The sequence below is a fragment of the Podarcis filfolensis genome, assembly GCF_964270895.1.
Source record: "Podarcis filfolensis genome assembly, chromosome: 10".
In the NCBI taxonomy this organism is placed as follows: Eukaryota; Metazoa; Chordata; class Lepidosauria; order Squamata; family Lacertidae; genus Podarcis; species Podarcis filfolensis.
The window spans coordinates 41375991-41394251 of record NC_139612.1 but is presented as its reverse complement, the minus strand read 5'-3'; the positions used below and the strand labels follow the sequence as shown (position 1 = coordinate 41394251).

At 41.3% G+C, this 18261-nt stretch overlaps 3 protein-coding genes across 9 annotated transcripts in view; 1 reads left to right on the top strand and 2 right to left on the bottom strand.

Annotated features, from left to right (window-relative positions):
* The window catches only part of APAF1 (apoptotic peptidase activating factor 1), a 40180-nt gene extending 39950 nt beyond the window's left edge, over positions 1–230 (bottom strand). The window contains exon 1 of the mRNA XM_083573583.1: positions 85–230. The gene's annotated coding sequence lies outside the window, so the exon portion shown is untranslated. The remainder of the gene's footprint in view (positions 1–84) is intronic.
* Positions 231–370: 140 nt separating this feature from the next.
* On the top strand, positions 371–7853 carry IKBIP (IKBKB interacting protein). Of its 5 annotated transcripts, none has more exons than XM_083573602.1 (4): positions 371–507; positions 1311–1506; positions 1925–2042; positions 6054–7853. In XM_083573602.1, the coding sequence occupies exons 2-4, from the start codon at positions 1337–1339 to the stop codon at positions 6807–6809; spliced, it is 1044 nt and encodes a 347-aa protein (XP_083429728.1). In that variant the 5' UTR covers positions 371–507; positions 1311–1336; the 3' UTR covers positions 6810–7853. The 5 variants fall into 5 exon arrangements, with proteins under 5 accessions (XP_083429728.1, XP_083429725.1, XP_083429727.1 ...); XM_083573599.1 differs by lacking the exon at positions 6054–7853 and adding an exon at positions 3691–5926; XM_083573601.1 differs by having other exon boundaries at positions 453–581.
* A 1042-nt stretch (positions 7854–8895) lies between these two features.
* On the bottom strand, positions 8896–16933 carry SLC25A3 (solute carrier family 25 member 3). 3 transcript variants are annotated; one of them, XM_083573603.1, is made up of 8 exons: positions 16776–16933; positions 16444–16606; positions 14476–14603; positions 12050–12229; positions 11769–11950; positions 10289–10461; positions 9262–9372; positions 8896–9185 (listed from the first exon to the last, which is right to left on the bottom strand). In XM_083573603.1, the coding sequence occupies exons 2-8, from the start codon at positions 16589–16591 to the stop codon at positions 9025–9027; spliced, it is 1083 nt and encodes a 360-aa protein (XP_083429729.1). In that variant the 5' UTR covers positions 16592–16606; positions 16776–16933; the 3' UTR covers positions 8896–9024. The 3 variants fall into 3 exon arrangements, with proteins under 3 accessions (XP_083429729.1, XP_083429731.1, XP_083429730.1); XM_083573605.1 differs by having other exon boundaries at positions 14476–14600; XM_083573604.1 differs by lacking the exon at positions 14476–14603 and adding an exon at positions 14195–14319.
* Between the last annotated feature and the right edge of the window lie 1328 nt (positions 16934–18261).

Genomic DNA, 18261 nt, shown 5'->3' with positions numbered 1-18261 from the left:
TCGCGCGCGCCTGTTCGTGCCTTTCTTATTATCTCCTCACAAGGCTACGCCCCCTCCCCCCCCTCCGGCTGCCGGAAGGGTTACCTGAGGAACACAAGCAGCACCGTGCGCGCTTTGAGGGAGCGGGCAGGGGGGCAGTTTCCCTGACAGGGTCTGCTTCTTCTCACCCAGGGGTGGGGCACCCAGGAAATAGCGGCCACTTCCTCCTCCCCGGGGCAAGGCGAATGGCTAAGCGGAGGCGGGGCGAGTCCGCACGGCACCTTCCGAGGGGAGGCGCCTAGTTCGACGGAGCCCCCGCCTCTCAAGAAGCCCCTCACGAGGCGCAGGGGGAAACAAAGCCGCGGAGGCTCGTGGACCCGAGTTGGCCGCGGGTGCGCGCGCTGCCGTGTGCTCGGCACCCGCCAGCCAACCAGAAAGGAAGGAAGAAAGCGCGCGCGCCTTTCGCCATCGTTGCTCGTGAATTCCGTTCGACCGCCCCTCTCGCGCCCGCGAAGTTAGGCGGGTTGGGTGAGTATTGGCGAGCATGCGCTTTGACGTGGCGCCGAGTAGTGGATGTCTGCGCGTGAAGACCCGGGGCTGAGGTAAAAGTTGGGAGAGCTTCCGCCCCCTGTTTGGTAACGGGGGTGGGTGGGGTGCTAAACTAGGGAGCAAGGAGAAAAGGGAACGGGTTGAATGAGGGGTTATAAGCATGAAGGGTGCAACCCCAAACAGCCTTGCTAGGGAGCAAGGCTGTTTGGGGGTGCAACCCAAACGACCTCGGTCTAGTGTACTTGAAGGAGCGTCTCCACCTCCATCGTTCTGGCCGGACACTGAGGTCCAGCGCCGAGGGCCTTTCTGGCGGCTCCCTCACTGCAAGAAGCAAAGTTACAGGGAACCAGGCAGAGGGCCTTCTCGGTAGTGGCGCCCGCCCTATGGAACACCCTCCCACCAGATGTCAAAGAGGAAAAATAACTACCAAACTTTTAGAAGACATCTGAAGGCAGCCCTGTTTAGGGAAGCTTTTAATGTTTAATAGGTTACTGTATTTTAGTGTTCTGTTGGAAGCCGCCCAGAGTGGCTGGGGAAACCCAGCCAGATGGGCAGGGTATAAATAAATAAATAAATAATAATAATAATAATAATAATAATTAGTTCTGCACTTGCATTCCTTAGCAGGCAGGCTTAAGATGCCTCTGCAAGGCTAACACTCCACTGACTTGCTTCTTAATGAAACATGGATTGGGGGGGGGGACGATGCTCAGTCCATTTTTGAAAAGATTTGTAAGTAGCGGGTTGTCGTCCTCCACCCCACCCCCGCTTGATCTATGCAGGCATTCCCGTATAAGACGTTGGAAATATGGCTGAAGTTAAGCAAAGAAGGAAAGCTAACCTTTCAGGCAAATCAACTGAAGATCAAGGGAAGACAGCACCGATGTTGAGGACTACTGGTGATGAAAAGTCCGGCTGGCGGGACCCACGAACGGCCTCAAGTTTACTGTCCCTTATAGCTTGCCTAGGGCTGACATGGTAAGCAAAATGACTGGGAAGTTTGTCTTTACACTGATGTCTTCTGCAAGTGATAAGCCCAAACCCGTTTCTTCATCTTCAGCCGCTTGGCAGGTTCAGCTTTGGGGCTCAAGTCATCTGTCTATACTGTTAAGTATAAACATCATGCCTTAACGGAGTCCTTCACATTTGCTCTTTAATTATGGCATATATTTTTATCTGAATTATAAAATCAAGGCTAAGCTGAAATCGTACATGCAATTATTTGAGAATAAATCCCATTCAACTCAACTTACTGCTAACTAAACATATAGGATTGGGCTACCCAAGAAATTGCTGAGAGTCAGTTCATTCCAAAATTTATGCAGCCATATTTTTGGATTGCAAGTCTATTGTTTTTGTAAGTTGTTTGCTGATTCTGTTTTTCTACATTTCCCAGGTTTCTTTTTCAGCAGTCAGCTCAGCTGGCTGAAGTGGAAGAGAAATACTATTTATTAAAGCAGGAAGCTGCCAAGTTTCAAGATACAGAAAATAAGATTAACTTAATATCTGAAAAGGTAATTCAGATGGGTGTCATTTTAATGGTGTGGGTGTTTCTCAACTTCTCTAAAGTCTGAGATATTTTTCATTAACTAGTATTAACTGTACCTTGCTAGATAAACTACACTCAAGTGAAAAATCATGTTTAGTAATTACATTTGCCATCCATATATTAAGTCAGTTTCTTTTCTCAAAACCAGATGCTTAAAGTTGTAATCTTATACAAACTTCCTGGAAGTAACACTGAACTTTTTTCTGAGTAGAAAAAATTGATTTGAGCTGCTAAACATACTTGCTGAGAAATAAGTCTGTGTCATATTGCAGCCACTATTTTATCTTTTGAAACAGTTATAGAGCCATAATACTGAATAAATGCTAATTAAGAATGTATTCAGAAATTATTATCAGTAACCCTACCAGAAGCATTTATGCTGTTTGAAATTGCATTCATTTAGATGGCTTTCAAGTTTTACTTTGTATAATGCAATTACTTATGAAAAAAATACTCTAATATTTATTGTGTAAGTCTTGTGATCATGAGACTGTAGCTTAAATGGATTGTCTTTTTCTTTTGATGTTTTACTTTCTGATGTTAATTTTTTTTAAAAAAAACAACATTCATTTTGCTGCACATTGCTCTTCTGAATGACACAGCTATAGAAGTGTCAGGATTAAAGTCTGTTTTTTTGCACAGCCCTGCTTCCTTAGTCTCTGCTCATGGCACTTACACACATAAGTGCTTATAGGATTGCAGCCATGGCTTCAGCTTTAGAAAAATGTCATTGATCTAGGATGACATTTCATTTCCTGTATATTTCATACAAATGTTGCAATTATAATCATGCCATAAATGGAAGTATGTCCTTTTCAACACTGGATTTTTCTACCATGCAGAGGATCAGGCTGTACAAAGACAGCCAAAAGGTTGGAAATTGAGTGACCATTGTTACACTAGAAGATACAACAGGACTGTCTTTTACTCTCCCCCATCCCCGTACCCTCCAGTATGTTCTGAAGGGTCCTCCAACTTCCCAGAGCAAATCGGGGGGAGTGTGGTCTGCAGGGGGGAGACCCATTTGCACAAGTGGGCTATGGGTTGGATGTCAGCCATAGACTTGAGGCTATGTATGCATGTGGATTTACAAAAGCAACTAAAAGTCTTGCTATCCAGTGCCAAATAAGAATTGTGTCATGTGCCAGAACAAAATTTGTTTTAAAACTGCAAAATAATCCAATTTTTGAAATACTTCAGAACAGTCAATATCTGAGCTGAGCATACTGTTTTGTAGGAAATTACTGCCTCCAGGCTACCTTGTAATGCAATTCATTCCTCCCTATGGCAACATATTGAAGTACATTTGGCCAACTCAAAACACGTTTCTGGAATTTTAATTCTAAAGTGAAATTTGTTTAGTTTTTTTTCTAAATAAAGCTATGCAGAGTTTTGAAAGTATGCATAGAACAGATTAATATGAATCAACAAACTGTTAGTTGCCAAATGCATGTGGACTCAGTCTCTCTCATATATACAGACACACCCATGCACACATGAACGACTTATTTGGAATATGTATCTTAAAACTTATGTTTATCGAAACCTTCGTTTTATATTTTTAAAAATCTGTATTAAGTGAAGATGGACATTGTTTTGTGTTACAAATGCAGTTTGAATCATCTTCGGGTATCCTGCAGGAAGCCTCTTTCTTTCTCTCCATGGTGACCAAGTTTGAACAAGAAGTATCTAACCTCCGTAACATAATAAGTGACATTCAGAACAGTGAGCAGGCACTCTCTAAAAGGATGCAGACCACTGATGCAAAATTTCAAAATATAATCAAGTCCTGGGAAAAGAGCCAGACTGAACTGGATACAAATACTAGCAGTTTAAAATCAGAAGCCAGGCTTTTACACATTGAAGTGACCTCTCAAATCAATGCAGCAGATCAAAAACTAAAATCCCTTTCTGAAAGACTGAAAGATCTTGAAGACAGTACTGTAAGAAACCTCAAAACGTTAAGTAGGCAAGAGGAAGATGAACTGGCTAAAGTTGAGCAGCAGCTGCAGTCTGATACCAAGGCAGTTGGAAAATTAGAAGAACAGCAGAACAGTATATTAGCCAAAAATAATGATCTGAGACAAAAGCTTGCAGGCTATGAACCCAAACTGGAAGAGTGCAAAACTCATTTACCAGCAATAGAGAATGCCATTCACTCTGTTGTTAGAATATCAAGGGATCTGATGGCTGTAGAGAAGAAAATGGAAGACATGACTACAAAAGTGTTCAGCGTGGAAGATGAAATGATGAAAGCTGTATCTGATATAATGGACATACAAAAAACTCTTGAAGGCATGCAGTATGATAACAGCCTACTAAGACTGCAGAATGAAGTGCTTGTGTTAAAGGAGAAAGTCCATGACTTTGCAGAATCTACAACAGAAACAGAAAAAAATACAGAAAACTACCAGAGTGTGAATGATGAGTGAACTAGTCATAATGAACAGTACAGTATTGCTGAAGCAATTGCAACTTCAGTTAGCTGACTGGCAGTTCGAAAGCACATCAAAGTGCAAGTAGATAAATAAGTACCGCTCCGGTGGGAAGGTAAACGGCGTTTCTGTGCTCTGCTCTGGTTCGCCAGAAGCGGCTTAGTCATGCTGGCCACATGACCCGGAAGCTGTACGCCGGCTCCCTCGGCCAATAAAGTGAGATGAGCGCCGCAACCCCAGAGTCGGCCACGACTGGACCTAATGGTCGGGGTCCCTTTACCTTATTCACTGAAATAAGCAAAATTTCCCCTTTACATGAGAAGACTTTGAAAAGGTGAAAATACGTTTGCATTCCTGTGTGGGGTTTTTTATTGGAATATGTATTTGCATGTTTGTTGTACTTTACCCCTCAAATACTACATTGTATTAGGAAGACATATAATATCTGTTAATGTGTTAAGCTGTATTATTCAAGTTAATGTACTTAGACTAATTTCAGCTTAAAAGGTTGTTTTAAATGCCTTTGCAGGATTAACTGTTACAAAGTTTGAACACCATGCTTTCAGAGAAAGCAGTATGGACAGATATAAGATCACAAAGCTAAGAGGTATAATTATAAATAAGCATAGCTGCCAACATTTCCCTTTTTTTAAGGGAAATTCCCTTATTCCGACTAGGATTCCTTGCAAGAAAAGGGAAAAGTTGACAGCTATGTAAATAAGGGCTTTATGAAGTAAAGGCAGGGGAAACTATAGATATTTAATTGATATGGAAATAAATGTAATAAAGCCACAGGCATATTAATTGTCATATGAAAGGTATTCCCACTTCACCACTTGCATATGCTGCACAGAATCAGGCAAGTCAGAAAAATAATAGTTATTTAGAATGAGATGGTACAATTGGGTGTGATTGGCAGGAGGGAAACAATTTTCCTTTGAACATGACTTTGAAAAACCAACCATTATTCTCACAAACACATTTGTTTTGCTTTAACAGTAACTAAAATGCAGCAACACCATTTTTTCTGGATAGTAGAACCTATTAAAGTACTATATGCTAGTTTTGTATGCATTCGCCTGTGTGCCATTTTTCTGGAATATTGCCACCCAAAGTGTATTTTATTAGAAAGAACATCAGTTGTAATTATAACAAGCTATTATATTATCTTGTTTTGCTTTGTTGGAATACACAACTGTTAAGGAGCTAACTTGTAAAGTGAGGATGAAGACAATGTCTGATTGCTCCTCCTCAGTTTTCACATGTTTTTCTCTTTGTTTCCATACACTGCTTGTTGATGAGAATCAAGATTTACAATTTTCCCCATTGCTAGAAAACTAAATACGCCCCTGCACTCCATTATGCCTGTTTTTGGGACCTAACACCATTGTTTAATAAATTAATCAGAAACGTATGTATGAGTTGCACATCCTTTCTCCCTTTAAAGAACATATTGTACACTAATCTTTTAAATAAATTTCAAGACAGCTGGTATAAAATTAAAGTGCAATTTTCTTATGATTTTTTTTTTTAATTCTTAGTGTGAGAAGACATTAAGCTTAATGGAGCAACTGGAAGATCTTCATATAATTGCTCAGATGAAGCACCTGCAGGAGGAAATGAACACCATGCAGATCTGGTCTAGTAAGTTAAGTCAAGAAGAAGAGGAGCGTCAGCAGAACTTAACATCTCTCTTTCGTGCAGTTACTAAGTATGAGGAGATTATAACTTCAGTAACTAATAACTTCTCTGTAAAGATTGCCGCTGTGAAGACTGATATTAGACGCATTTCAGGTCTTGAAGCAGATGTAACCTCACTGGTAGAGAATCTACATACTCTAGAAGACAAAGTTGATAAAGCTGAAAAGACTACAATAAAAAGTATAGGGACTCTCCTTACAAACAGCATTGACAGGACTACAATACTACGGAGTTCTGCATCTGAAAATGCCAGACAAATAGAACACATTAAGACAAAATCATCTGAGCTGAATGCTGAACTTAACAAGCAATTAAATAAGCTTTTAGATTTGGAAAGTGATAGAGCCAAAGTTCTTACAACAGTAGCCTTTGCAAATGACTTAAAACCAAAAATACACAACTTAAAGATGGATTTGGCACACTTGGAACCAATGCTAGATGAACTAACATTAAGAATAGGAAGACTGCTTGGGGATCTAATGGAAAGACAGAAAGAAATATCTTTCCTGAATAAGAAACTCTTCAATTTGACTTCTGCTCAGAGTGATGTTAAGACTATGAGTGATGAGCTAAGTGAAGTTTCAGATTTGAAATAGTCCTATCACATCAAGCCTCACTTCTAGCACTGCTTGAGGTTGCTAGGTTACCCTTCAAGTTTTGAGGTTGAAGCAGTAGTGAATTTATTATCTGCTTACAGCAAATTGAATTCATAGAGTAAAGCATGCATAAGATGGTGCTGTCATGTTCACTACAACTTACACCCAAGGAACTATTGAGGACTACAGTCTTACAAGTAGGAGTGTCACATATATCAATTGAGTTACATTCAATCAATGATAACTAGATCAAAAATTCTTTTATAAATCACAAAGTTGTGTTTGTAAAACATGTTTCAGTAAGTCTTGAATGGTATTGGATGTTAAAAAGATGATTGCAGAAGACCAAAAATAGATTAAACCAAAAGAATAATGCAAACAGAATTCTGCTCAATGTCCCCACACACTGAAGTGCAGTAAGGAAATCTCTCCTTCCACATTAGGGGCAGGCTCTGCCGGATCAGCAGCCCTCCCATTTTTCAGGAAAGCTATTCTGGAGGCAAGTTAGAAGATTTGTCTGAATCTATAGATTGTAAAAAAAAAAATTCTCCATATTTAGAGCTGAGAACTGATATCAACTGGGGTAATACATGCACGCACTTATAAGGTACTAATAAAGTTGTCTAATACCTTTTATAGGTGGATTGTAGGGCCATGTTTAGAGTAGTACTGTATATAGTTTCAGTCACTCCATCTCAAATGAGAGCTAATAGAGTTATATAAAAACACGACTAAATGAGTGCGTAGAAGAAAAATTACTAGGGACATATGTATACCTGTGGGAAATGATTTTTCTTTTTTCTTGAAATAGAATTCTGGATCCCCTAATCAATTCAGTGGCAGAAAAATGACTTTACAAATACATCTTGATGGAGTTCAGTTGCATGCAGTATAAATGGTGGCAAACATCTTTTAAATGGGAGGGTATTTCCAAAATCCTGAACAGCCACTGCCAAGGTAGATGACCCAATGGTTCGATTTAGGAAGCCATGCAATTATTAGACACTATCAAATTGAACTTTTCAAATAAATTACATTACTAAATACCAGTTGGCAATTATTAAAGGACAGCTGTTACATCTTGCTTGTGGGCTTTCTTGAAATATGCCTGGTGCTGCTGTAAACAGCACTAGGTGGATCTTTTGAGGTAACAGTGTTCTTGAGTATTTGTAGATAGCTGATAACATACAAATGCATATACAACTATTGATTTTAGTGCATCTACGTGAGAGTATGACTCACCTTGATTACTGCCCACAGCTTTTTATTTCGGCCTCTGACCACTCGGAACTCCTTCAGGCTGGTCATCCATAGCTATGGCTATGTGTCCCCAGTTTGCAAAAGGGCTCTAAACCAGCATATATTCCCATATCTGTTTCACATGCCAATGGACACTCCATAACAGCATCAGGGTACTGCGGGCCCTATTTAGCAATGGATTTATGACCAGGTACTGATCTGGAGGGTGGCAACACAAGAACAAGCCTTGTCAATGGTGGCTCCCCACTTGTGGAATGCTCTTCCAGGAAAGGCTTGCCTGACACCATCATTACATAGCTTCAGGCACATTCCTTTTTAACCAGGCCTCCAGCTTTTAACTGCCGCCATTTTGCATGGGTAGGATGTTTTAATAGAGTGTTTGTTTTTGGCTTTAAAATAGTGTAACTTGTTCTTATTTGCCATGGCAAAAAAGCAACAAATAATAACATATCCTTGCTGATAGATATGTCAAGACCTTTCAATAATAACGGCTGCAGCAGTATTAACTGGTCATACATATACTTTGAATACATACGTCTCTCACTGGGTTAGTGATAAACATTTGTAAACATAATTACCTAAACCAAGAACCTGATTACCTAATTTATAAAACTGCCTTCACAGACACTCAAGTGAACCCACGTTAAGGCAAAGCAGTTTGGTAGATCATACTTGTAAAATACTAGAAATTCATTATTTTCTTCTCTGCTTTAACCGACTGTCAGTAGCAACACATGAGGGGTCCTTTTTCAGGAGTAGACCAGACCAGTTCCCTTAGCCGCCATGAAACCATTTTTTCCAACAGGCTGAAAACTAAGGCAAACACTTGTCAATCTAGTACTTTATTTTGACCAACAGCAACAGTGAGGCCTGAGCAAACAAATACTTTATTCTCCTACATTGCCATGTGTATAAAGTTTCATGATGTTATTTAGCCATTCAGTCCATGATCCATCTACTCAGAAAGACCAAGCTTTTTCTTCAGAGATTCTGGCATCTCTGGTGGAGGTGGGCGGGGAAGTCTGAAATAAACTTTCACGGAGTCATAGATGAACCACTGTAGTGCTGTCAGAGTACCAATCATAATAATACGGGCGAACAGACCCTTCCATACACCTGTTGGAACATAACATTATTAGTATCTGGAATTATTCATGCACTTTCACAGTTCAGTATCAGCTTAAATGCTCACCTTTAAATCCCAGCCTCTTCAGTACTTGAGCAGCTGAACTGCCTTTTTCTTTGTTCAACACGGATACCACAGAATCAGCAGGATGTGAAACGATGGCACAGAAGACCCCAGCTGAAAAGCAAGTAGTCACCATTAATTTAAAATATTAATTAATATGTTTATACATATTCCAGAAAGATCCTATGTCAACAGGAGACTGACTCACAACTGCTATAGGGAGATGAGATCTTCACAACTCATTACATAACATACTTGAATCATTAGATGCCCCTGTCACCTTAAAAGAAGTTAGATAATTCAATAATCCTGCAGGACCTACTAAAGACATTGGCCAATTGTGTGTGCAACATCCACAAATCTGAATGCGACTTGTGTGATTCAGGGCAGTGGCTTCCTGGTGCTTGTCAAACAGGTCAGTTTCAAAACAAGCCAACTAAACCATAGTTTATAAAGCTGGCTTTTAAAGCTGGAGTCTAAAGGTAAAGGACCCCTGACAGTTAAGTCCAGTCACGAACAACTCTGGGGTTGCAGTGTTCATCTCACTTTACTGGCCAAGGGAGCTGACGTTTGTCCGCAGACAGTTTTTCCAGGTCATGTGGCCAGAATGACTAAGCCGCTTCTGGTGAAACCAGAGCAGCACATGGAAACGCCGTTTACCTTCCCGCCTATTTATCTACTTGCACTTTGACGTGCTTTCAAACTGCTAGGTTGGCAGGAGCTGGGACCCAACAACAGGAGCTCACCCTGCCACAGAAATTCGAACCACCAACCTTCTGATTGGTAAGCCCTAGGCTCAGTTTAGACTACAGCACCACCCATGTTCCATAAAGCTGGAGTTTATTATACCATTATTTATCATCTGTATGCAAGGGCAAACCAAGATCCTATGAAAGTGAAAATGCTGCTGAAAGCATTTTCATCTGCCTACGTGGGAGTATACATGGAAGCATGCAAGCCAGACTCTTCTTCCGACTTGCTCATGAATACTAAACTGTTACTATATTCCAAAAAGTTAGTATTTCCTTACCTATATAACCTGCTACAAATGTAACAACCAGCTGTTCTCCTTTTGAACATTCGCTCCTTGGTTTCGGGACAACGTACTTGTAAAGCGCTTCCACAGTTCTTTCAAAGCAGGCAAATTTCATCATGGTGTATGGAATCTGCCTCATCCATAATGGAACAACACCTTTGTAGAAACTTCAAAGTAGACAAAAATTAGAAAGCCCAAATTTAAGTGCTTCTGATTTGGAATTAATTCTGGAAGACACAGGAATTCAAATCAGTTACACTACCTGAATGTAACAAATGAATCTCAATGGCAGAGCACATAGTTTTAATATAGTAGGTCCCAGGCTCAAACCCTGGCACTATTAGGCAGAACAGGGAAAGACACCTGTGTGAGACCCCAGGAAAGACAGGTGTGACTAACGTTTTGCCCTAAGCAACCATGTCATTTATGCCATGGGTAGGCAAACTAAGGTCTGCGGGCCGAATCAGGCCCAACTGCCTTCTGGATCCGGCCCACAGATGGTCCAGGAATCGCCACGTGGATTGCCAGCTCACACTTTCTTTCTCTCTCCCTCACATGGTAGCAGCACCTCCTCCCTCCCTCCTCCTGGTTTCTCCCCACCCTGCCTAGAAAAGGAAGGGGGCTGGGCTTTGTTGGTGCCAGCAGCAGCAGCACTTGAGTGGTCGCCATTTTAAGCCGCCCCTCTCCAGAGCCCTTTTGCATGCCGCTCATTGTCCTCCCGCCACCACCAGCCCCTGCTGCTCGTAAGAGAGGTAAGCAGCCACTGGAACTCGTGATGCTCTTGCATAATTTTTTTTTCCAAAATATAGTCTGCGTTCCCCCCCCCCCCAAGGTCTGAGGTACAGTGGACCGACCCCCTGCTGAAAAGGTTTGCTGACCCCTGATTTATGCACACACTAGAAATACCAGTATTAGCAAAGACTGAATTAAGATTAGTGATGCCTTCCCTTGTGAAAACACAGTTGCATTGAAGTTTCTTTCAAACTAGTCATATCAGAAACAAACTAAACCTCTAGCCTCGCTCTTAAAAGAACAATGGGTATATAGTCCCTTTTGCCTTTAATCTTGGAATTGATTGATAAATGTCCACAATCCAGCCAAATCCTGATAGTGGAAAATGACATGTATTGTATTACAGCCATTGCTATCAGAACATAAAAGACCAGAGTGAAGGTATATTATTCTCACATGCCAATGACTCAAGCATCTTTGACTGTACAACCATAAAGTTGTTGATCCCTCTTGGCTGGAACTACTCAAAACCAAAGCTGTAAGCAGAACTCAGCACAAGAGACATCTAACAAAGATGGATCTAAGGGAGCATGTTGGCTCATATTGCTTAAGAACTCAGAACTCTGCTCCATGTCTAAAGCAATAATATCCATGATCAAAGCTTAACAGTTCATAAACAAGGAGCTGTGCAGGATCATCAAGAGCCACTTTAGGGCCCTGACTTAACTGCTGTAATACTTACGCCCAAACACCTTCTTCTGCAAACATTTTTGGAGCAGCTTGTCTCAGTGTATTTGCATACCCAGGCTGTGTCTGAATGCGCACCTTAGCAGCTTCCATTGGAGCCAGAGCAATATCAGCAAAGAACTCTGCACTGGCAGATGCAGCCAAGTATAGTGATGTACGCCACAGATATGCATTTTCCTGAAATAAAATTTAACAGACCAGAAAATATGTTCATATGATATTCTTTGGACAAATTCACAATAAAGGGGTGCTGAACTGCAGGATAAATAAACTTACCTCTCCCAACATGTTGCTATACATGATTTTGAAGACTTCATAGAAACCAAATTTGCAGAGCCCTTGCATGGAATATCCAATAAATGTTGGAGCCCATCCTTTTGCCAAGCCACGAACACCATCCTCTTTGACAGTAACTGAAAAGCCGTTGAAGATGCTCTTATATTTTTGTGGATCCACCTAAACAAGTTTTGAGAAGTCAGCAGTTGTTAATTTTTTTAACCTTTCTCACATTCACAGTAACAACCAATATACTCCAAACATATAGTCATCGTACTTAATGATTGTTTTAAAGAGTTTAGGATTTTTACCAAGTGAAGAAGAATGCAGTGAAGAGAAAGATTAAAAATGTTAAAAATAACAAGTCAACTGACAGTGGCAAGATGATTGCAGAACTTCATGAAAGGTTTTGTGGAAGTAATTTTTGAAGGGGGGAAAAAGAGAAAGTTCTGTGACAAGTAGTAAGATAAAGAACAAATATAGGCTGCAAGTATAAGATTCCTGGGTTTTGAAGCAACTTAAATATATATGCATATATAAGATATACGCAACTGGCCAAACCAGCTCTACTCATCAATTTGGAAATTTAATCAAAGACACATCCAGTTCTAACAGTGTATCATTCTACGTGGTACACTGGATGCTGTCGTGCACCATATAACTAAGTTACTTCTACAACAGAAGAATTGTAATCATCCAATATTGAAATGTTCAATTAAGCAACGTATTATGAATGTGCTTCAGTTGAGAGAAGGATTTTGAAGGATTAAGGCAGTAGCAAATACGACTTGCATTAAGTGAAAGAAGACGGGATTTGGGTTGAACGGCAAGAATATGTGAAAGCAAAAAGGGACAGTATCAGTATACAGATATTCAGACTTTAATATCACCAAAACTAACAGCGCATAGGGGTGGGGTGAATTGTTACTCTTCACTGTAAGAACACCAGTACTGTCTCAACTGAATAAATGGGTAATTAACAAGTGTCCACATATTAGGGTTTTTGTATTGTTTTAAATGTATTAGCTTCTGTGTTGAACTGTTTTGTTATCTTATGTGTAAATGCATTGGAAACAATGGTTTAGAAAGCAATTAATAAATCAATTGTAAAAAGAAGTACTCAGAAAAGTTGTGCATAAATGTTCTGAAAAAGGCTGCAATTTGTTACAGCTATTTAAGGTTTGCCTAGATATGCGCAATCTCAGTAAAAACTGTTCAATATTACAAAAATATTTTATGCAGAATTTGGCAATATGCTATTTTGTAAAAAAAAAAAAAAAGACTTTATAAGATGTTAATACTCTCTGGTCCTACCTTCCTACCTCATGTCGCCCTCTACTGACTTGTTCCATTTCACCTTTCATCTTACTTCCTGGCCTCTTTCTGACTTCTGCATGAACAGGATTACATTTTCTGTAATGTATACTTGGATCATACACAGCTCAAGCATATTTCCTCAATACTTTTAACTGCTTTAGAGGAATATAATAGTTGAATCAACTTTGTGAAATAAATATCTAAAATATCTAAAAATCAAAGCACTCTTTTTAATATATTACAAATATAAGCAAAGGGTTAACTTCAGATTCTTCATTCCACGTAACCAACTTCCTTCTGCCATAAAGCTAGAGGTTGGTTCATTATATGGCTAAAATCCTATAAACGCTTCCTTGGGAGTGATTCCCACTGAACTCAGTGCAACTTCTAAGCTAATTTGCAAAGGATCATACTGTTTCTCATTGACTACGTCCTCACATATTCAAGCTTCCATTGTCAAAGTTTCCGTTGTCAAATGCATGGATCATTATTATCTTTTCTTCAAATTATAACTCCACAACAAAGAAATGACACATGCATGAAGTCATTCAGCCTTTATGCTACATGCATGTTAAAGATTCTGAATGTTTAGTATTCTAATATATCAGGCTCAGATATTTTAGACATATTTGTACTGGAGGTATACATTTGATAAATCATGGTTTCTGATCACTCATGAAGCTTTCAAACACAAGTATCTGCCATTACAGCTTATTTGTCAAATGCCAGTTACATGGTTCCTAACTAAATCTGGCCCAATTTAAAATTTGTCCAATTATTTCATCCCAAATGATAGGGGGAAAAATCCATATTTGGCAGCATACAAACCTGGATGCGACACTTCACTAAATCCAAAGGTACCACTGCTGTATGTGTCAGACCACAACTTAGGACCCCACCAAAGCCACAGAGAGCGTAAAACTTGAGAGAGCCATATTCACAACTGTATTCTTCTGCAGCAAAGACAAGACACACCATGCTGTTAAATAAACTACATGCAACAATATAAACAACTTTATTTGCGTGAAATCCAAGCCTTGTTTCCTTTTGATTAGTAAGATTTCACACTTTTATCATGCTATGATAACCAACTTGACATGCAATCAAACCTGAATTCGGCATTTAACGAGATCTAAAGGAACCAATGCTGTGTGCGTGGTACCACAGCTAATAATCCCACCAAAGCCACAAAGGATGAAGAATCTGCCAGAGCCATATGCACAGCTATAGTCTTCTGCTTAAAAAGAGATAAGTACAAGTTGATAAACTACAGAGTTTGGCATTTGAAGTTAGCATTAAATTATGTAAGCTCAATCAAGAAATTTCACTTTTCTCCTAAAACAAGTTTGTCTTCCAAAATTTATGAATTGGTAGTAGGTCAACTAAAAGCATTTATTCTTTTTACCAAGACTGCCTGAAAACATTCTCAAAGTAATTTAAATGGATCTTAATTCACTTTCAAATAACCATGTTCAAGGACCAGTATCAATATCAACACATAGGCTGGTATGCTACTTGACAAAGATGTCTATGCCAACATGAATGGGATTCAAAATAATATCATAGTTACTGCACGTGTCATAGGAATGACCAAAATATTGGTATTTACAAGGTGCATTCTGCTTAAGGCAACACTTTCTTCCAAGAGATGTGCTGTGCAGGGATTAAAAGCCACATAAATATTAGATAAGGGTAAATGTCCAGTTATGCCAAAATAACATATATACAGGATATAAAACAAAAAAATTATTTCAGTTAAATTCAACAGAGCTTGATTGTGTTTGCTCATTGTTTTAGGTAACTTACCAGGCCCTGATTTCAGATTGCCTTGTAAGGGCTAAACAAACAAGTAAGTAATTTCACAAGTTACTGCTGTGCAATTCTTTACATGGGCATATAAACACTCACTGGTCAATAGACCTTCACATGATTAACCCAGTATCTTTGTAAGAATATATTGTGAGGATTTATTCATTATAAAAAAAATTAAGGCAAGTAAGTACGTATAAGGTACATCTTAGATTCAAAACTATTGCCTCAAAGCTACATGCACCAACCTCTTATCATTCCAGGGTTCTTGTAACATAAAAAGAAACTGCTATAAGGGTCTCTTTTTTTTAATACAAAAAACAAAGCTTAATTGAGTTATATATCATGAATGACATGTTGGTATGTGCCAACGGACGATGATGCTTCATGCATCTGACAAAGCAGTGTCTATTCTTTTCACAGGCCACTACAGCTATGTTCATCTTTTAAATGTGCTACAAAACCCTCTTCACTCTTTTTTTCCTAATATACGGCTGCCCTATGCAATTAAATAAAGGACAGGTTTAGTAGTAAATATTGTGTCATTGTAAGAAAACAGATATGGCACCAACGGGACGAAGTTGATGGAGAACATTTGTAGGGAGGTTTGCTTATTTTCATCATGAGACTTAAAAATATTGGTTGCTTACATAGGTGCAACATTGTATCGACCTAATAAACCCTTCAAGGTAAACGAGAGTGTGGAAAACTACTTAGCCTCACCTGCTCCTCCCAGTGTCATTCTAAGCCTGTGACCTTGTCCCCACCACACCACCCTCCTTTAAAAGTGTTACCCACCCGGGGAAGGCCCAGGCCGCTGACTAGTTGCCATGGAGACATGCCGTCTTCTGCTAGCCTTGGGCTTCTGCGCAAGCAGCATCCTTAAGCCGCTGAGGGCGACCACGCACTAGAAGACAAGATGTCCCCAACCACATGCAAGGCATGGCTAGGCCCGACCCCTTCCAGCCCCAAGGTCGCCGCAGAGCAAGCCTCCTCCGAGGCCTACACAGGCGGGGCTCAAGGCACAGACGGGAACTCATCCTGGCCTTTTCCAGTGGGAGGAAACGGAAGGGGCTCAGCCAAGGAGGCACCGTGAGCCAAGCACAAGCCCGGCCTGCATTGACCTTCCATGTCCTCCAAGAGGAACCCAGGGGGCCAAGTAGCTGAAGCTCCACCCGAGAGAGATTTCAAAAACCGGGGGGTCCTTCCAGAGAAGGAACCGAGTCAAAGGTCGTGCGGCCTGTCCCCCCCCCATTCCGCCCACTTACCGTCTGCGGACGCGGCTGCCAGGCTCCGCCGGGTGCACGAAGGCTCCGCGGGTTCGGCCGGGAGTTTCCTTAGACTGAGTCCGTCCTGCTGCAGCTGCAGGGCGTGGAATGGGTTGAGCCGCACAAGCGGCACTATGGACGAGAACATGGCGGCGGCAGGAAGCTGCGGGAGGGAGAGCGAGGGATGTGGTTAAGCAGGAGGCCCCCGCCTCGCCGTGCTTGTGAGGCGGGGGAAAACAAAACTGCCCCCGTCAGCAGCCGGGACTGAACGCGCGGCGAAGGTGCGAGAACGGAAAAGCCGCCCCTGCACCCCATTCCCCTCAGGAACTCACCTTCTAAGATGGCGGAACCCGCTTCCCCTCCGTTCCGCTACTCGGCCGGCGACTGCACTCAAAGGCCGAATATCACCCTTCCTCAATGACTTTGTCCTTCTCTGACGCAAAAGGGCGGAGCGGCGGTCCAAAAAGGCGCGCTGCGATTGGGCGCCGCAGCCCCGCGAGCTTGCGTCACTCCGCCGACGCTCTCAAGAGCCAATCCTGTCATCTCGCCTAGCTCTGCCGCTCTCTGCTCCGCACCCCTCGATTGCCTTGCCTTAGAGCGGCCGTGAAATACTGGGAAGCGGGTGAAGGGAGAGCGAATGCGCGACAAGCACCAGACCTTGGAGGGAGCCTGCTAGCTGGACCTTCCTATGACTGGCACCGTCTGGTTTAAACCCTAGAGGCGACCGTGAACTTAAGTAGTTGGGTGAAGGAGAAGGAACAAGGTTACCTAGTTGGCAGCGCCCAGTTCGTGCGTGGTGGAAATTTTGTGAAAACTTCCACGTACTGAGATCTGCTCACTGGAGTTTACATTGCTTGTTCCTAGAATGTTTCAGTGCATTTCCGACCGATATCGTTTGAATTTTAATACCACCAATATTATTTTTAAAAATAATTTTAAGAAAAGCTACGCGCACACACCACAATACTCCTGTTGCGCGAAAAGACGATGGCGCGTTGGACTAACAAAAAACAAGATGTTTTGCAGTAACTTCTGTTCTCAGGCACAACAATAAATATCTTAGTATAAGGTGTGGTAAGGCTCTTAAAATGTGGGCCAGAGCTTCATCCACAAGAGTGCCACACTATGCAACCATATTGTGGCTATGAATTGGGTGGTTTAAATGGTAACCTGATTTAGAAAAAGGAAATCTCCAGGTTGTGCTTAACAGGCAAGTGTGTTTCTGCCAAAAGCTTTGGAAAGCAATGGACTACAAAAGGCCATTCCAGGGGGAGAGTATTTGAGGGGTCATAAATCCTGACAGCAGTGTAGTATTCAGAGATGAGTACTTGGAACTCAGCTACCATCTGTCAACTACAACCCTTCACCTACAGCATGGATATATTGTTGCAAATCTGGGGTGACAGTTGTGGGGAGGCGAGGGAACCCATAACTGCTAGTTAGGGAATGTTAGAAATTAATAAATGGTAGAATTTAGATAATATTTGAAATAATGAAGAAAAGATGTCAGATGTTAGGAAATGACCTGGGGAGAAAGACCATCATGGTATAAATGCCAAACAGTGTGCAGTCATTGACCCTCTGCCTGCCCTCTGGGTACATAGTGTGGAGGGGAAGGTTACAGGAGGTGTGATGTCACACAAGAAAAATGTGTCCTTTTGAAATCTAGAGGTTGCAAGAGAAGAACTCCATGAGTGGCTGTGAAGTCCAGAACCATCTTGGCAGGATGGCACAGTGGCACTGAGATGGCTTGCAGGATGCCTTGGACTCCAATGCTGCACTGCTGTGAATAACAAGCCCCTCTTGAGATGTAATGCT

Excerpts from the sequence above, each read along its gene's own strand:
- IKBIP (XM_083573599.1), top strand. The coding sequence starts at position 1,337 with ATGGCTGAAGTTAAGCAAAGAAGGAAAGCTAACCTTTCAGGCAAATCA. Across the intron at positions 1,507-1,924 it reads GCTTGCCTAGGGCTGACATG|GTTTCTTTTTCAGCAGTCAG; the intron begins GTAAGCAAAATG and ends TACATTTCCCAG. Across the intron at positions 2,043-3,690 it reads TTAACTTAATATCTGAAAAG|TTTGAATCATCTTCGGGTAT; the intron begins GTAATTCAGATG and ends TTACAAATGCAG.
- SLC25A3 (XM_083573603.1), bottom strand. The coding sequence starts at position 16,591 with ATGTTCTCGTCCATAGTGCCGCTTGTGCGGCTCAACCCATTCCACGCC. Across the intron at positions 9,373-10,288 it reads ATTTGTAGCAGGTTATATAG|CTGGGGTCTTCTGTGCCATC; the intron begins GTAAGGAAATAC and ends CTTGCTTTTCAG. Across the intron at positions 9,186-9,261 it reads GAAGAGGCTGGGATTTAAAG|GTGTATGGAAGGGTCTGTTC; the intron begins GTGAGCATTTAA and ends ATGTTCCAACAG.